The sequence below is a fragment of the Vigna radiata genome, chromosome 1 (assembly GCF_000741045.1).
Source record: "Vigna radiata var. radiata cultivar VC1973A chromosome 1, Vradiata_ver6, whole genome shotgun sequence".
Lineage (NCBI taxonomy): Eukaryota > Viridiplantae > Streptophyta > Magnoliopsida > Fabales > Fabaceae > Vigna > Vigna radiata.
In genome coordinates this window covers 8,190,281-8,192,934 of record NC_028351.1, presented here as the reverse complement: position 1 = coordinate 8,192,934, position 2,654 = coordinate 8,190,281, and the positions used below count along the sequence as shown (strand labels likewise).

At 32.9% G+C, this 2,654-nt stretch overlaps 1 protein-coding gene across 1 annotated transcript; it reads left to right on the top strand.

The window, feature by feature from the left end:
• The first annotated feature begins 347 nt into the window (after window positions 1-347).
• On the top strand, window positions 348-749 carry LOC106756713 (glutamine synthetase PR-2-like). Its single transcript, XM_014639254.2, has 2 exons — window positions 348-557; window positions 633-749. Exons 1-2 carry the CDS (start codon window positions 357-359, stop codon window positions 732-734), a joined length of 303 nt encoding a protein of 100 aa, XP_014494740.1. The 5' UTR covers window positions 348-356; the 3' UTR covers window positions 735-749.
• The last annotated feature ends 1,905 nt before the right edge of the window (window positions 750-2,654 follow it).

Here is a 2,654-nt window from a genome sequence, read left to right as displayed (position 1 = left end):
ATTTGATCCCAAGCATATTTCGGTTAGATATTTTCTTGTAAACTTGGTGATAACTTGGTAGAAAGACTGAATCATATAATAAAAGAATAATTGATCTTAATTGTATCATTAATTTATTTCAATATTTTGACTTTACTGTTTGAAGGTTGTGAGCACAGACAAAATACAGGTAATCTATGAATCTGAATTTTTTACCAAGTTGTTGGTATTATTATTCTGCTATATTTTCAAAATATATTAATATATCAAACTCAGTATATTTTTAAAGATACGGTCGAAGAACAACACTAAAAGCTTAACAAATTTGGACTCGTAATATATATACTTGTTATATATTTGAGTTATTATTGTTTGGAATGTATGATTTTGTGAGAGATGTAATGAATGGTGAGTACAGCACCAAGTCCATGAGAGAAGAGGGTGGTTATGAGGTGATTAAGAAAGCCATTGAAAAGCTTGGATTGAGACACAAAGAGCACATTGCAGCATATGGAAAAGGTAATGAGAGACGTCTAACTGGAAGACATGAAACTGCAGACATCAACACATTCTCTTGGGTAAGTCATCATCTTTTGATATCTTATGATGTTTTTTGAGATTAGCAATTAATGGTATAACATTTTTCTCTGAAGGGTGTGGCAAACCGTGGAAGCTCAGTTAGAGTTGGAAGAGACACTGAGAAACAAGGGAACATTAATCATGATAGAAACCGTGGCGACAAATATGGTTATTAAAATGATGTCAAATAACATCATGTCTAATGTTATTATATATACTATGATGATCGATCTTTATGTAAGGAAGGAAAGATAAAAGAAGCTAAGAATGTACTAGATGGCATGGTAAAAGCTTGTGTGAAACTTGATATTGTTACTTTCAACACTTTGATGGATGAGTATTTTTTAGTTAAAGAGGTGCAAAGTGCTAAAAAAAATATTTAATGCTATGACCTAAATTGGAGTAACTCCTAATATCTACGCCATCAATAAGTATATTCCAGGTATATATTCCAGGTGTAGATATTAGGCTGAATTCCCTTTCTCGTATTGTCTTCAATAGTCCAAATGCCTTGTTGATGAAAAAGGGAATTCGGTCTAATATCTACACTTGGAATATACTTATTGATGGAATGTGTAGATGGGGAAGACTTGAGGTGTAAGTCACTGTATCAGGAACCATATTCCTCTTATGCATTTCCCGAAAGAGATTCATGACTTCATCCACTGTTTTACTCCTACATAATCCATTAATCATTATAGTGTAGTTGTAAACATTAAGAGTTACTCCAATTTGGGTCATAACATTAAATATTTGTTTAGCACTTTGCACCTCTGTTAACTAAAAAATACTCATCTATCAAAGAGCTAAAGGTAACAATATCAGGTTTCACACACGCTTTTGTTATCCCACCTAGCACATTCTTAGCTTCTTTTACCTTTCCTTCCTTACATAAAGCATCAATCAATATAGTATATATATAAACATTAGGCATGATGTTATTTGATATCATTTTAATATCTATATCATAAGTCTCTTTTACAAGATTATCATTGAACATAGAGTCAATTATACTAGCGTAAATTACCACATTAGACTTACATAATCCGCCTTCTATTTGACATCATTTTAATAATCAAATCTGTTGCAACCGGTGTCGTGACGGGACGACGATCCAAAAAAAGAAACAGGTTTTGAAAAAGATTTTGGAGTCGCCACCATAGTTTATTCTGGAAAAAGGCAGAAAAACCATAAAATGATAAGGCACGGTCCACGAAAATCAAACATTGGTTTTGGGTGTCGATTACATATAGGGAAGGTATGAAAACCCTACAACGCGTGCCCTAAGGTAGTACCTTTAATTAAATATGCGAATGTGATGTGGTTTTCAAAATGTTTAATTATCCCCGAAAATAAAATTCTAAAGAAACAAAAAATATTTCTTTATATTTTGTGCCCGACAAGGATTGACCTTGCTGTTACGTATTCTCAAAATTAGAAATCAGGGTTACATAGTTCTAGATGAAAGATTATTTGTTTGTTTGAAAGTGTAGATGTTTTTAGTTTTTGAAGATTTTATATTTTTTTGATATTTTTGTAAGAAAGAGAAAAGGTTTCTAGCACAAGGACGATACGAACCATCACACGTGTGCTTAACCTTTGATAGTAAGAGTCGATTATTATATTACAAATTATCAATAATTCTTTTGACAAAAAATCCTTTTTTTTGTAATCTAGGTATTCTATTGGTAAGGGGTTCCAATCGAATAATCGGATTAGGTTTTTTCAATTCAAAAAACGTAAATGATGAGAAGGTCCCTATTTTTTCCTATGTATTGAAAATTTTTAATATTGGAATCCAGGATTCACACGGTAAGACTTATCTGATCTTATAAATTGTTAATATTAGAAGTGAGTTTTAGGCCTAACTCAACCCTACAAAACCGTCTTATAAGGTGAGGTTTGCACCTCACTTATATATTATAATTTAGCCTTATCTCTAGTCGATGTGGGACTTCCAACACACCCCCTTCACGCCGAGGTATAGACATCTCGTGCGTGATAGTAGAAATTGGGTGGTCCAATAGCGGCCCGACAACGTACGGGTGGAATAGAAACAGAAATGCCCACTTAGAACCCACTTCTAATATGGTATC

Coding starts and splice junctions, on each gene's coding strand:
- LOC106756713 (XM_014639254.2), top strand. CDS start 357: ATGTATGATTTTGTGAGAGATGTAATGAATGGTGAGTACAGCACCAAG. Junction 558..632: donor ACATCAACACATTCTCTTGG/GTAAGTCATCAT, acceptor TTTTCTCTGAAG/GGTGTGGCAAACCGTGGAAG.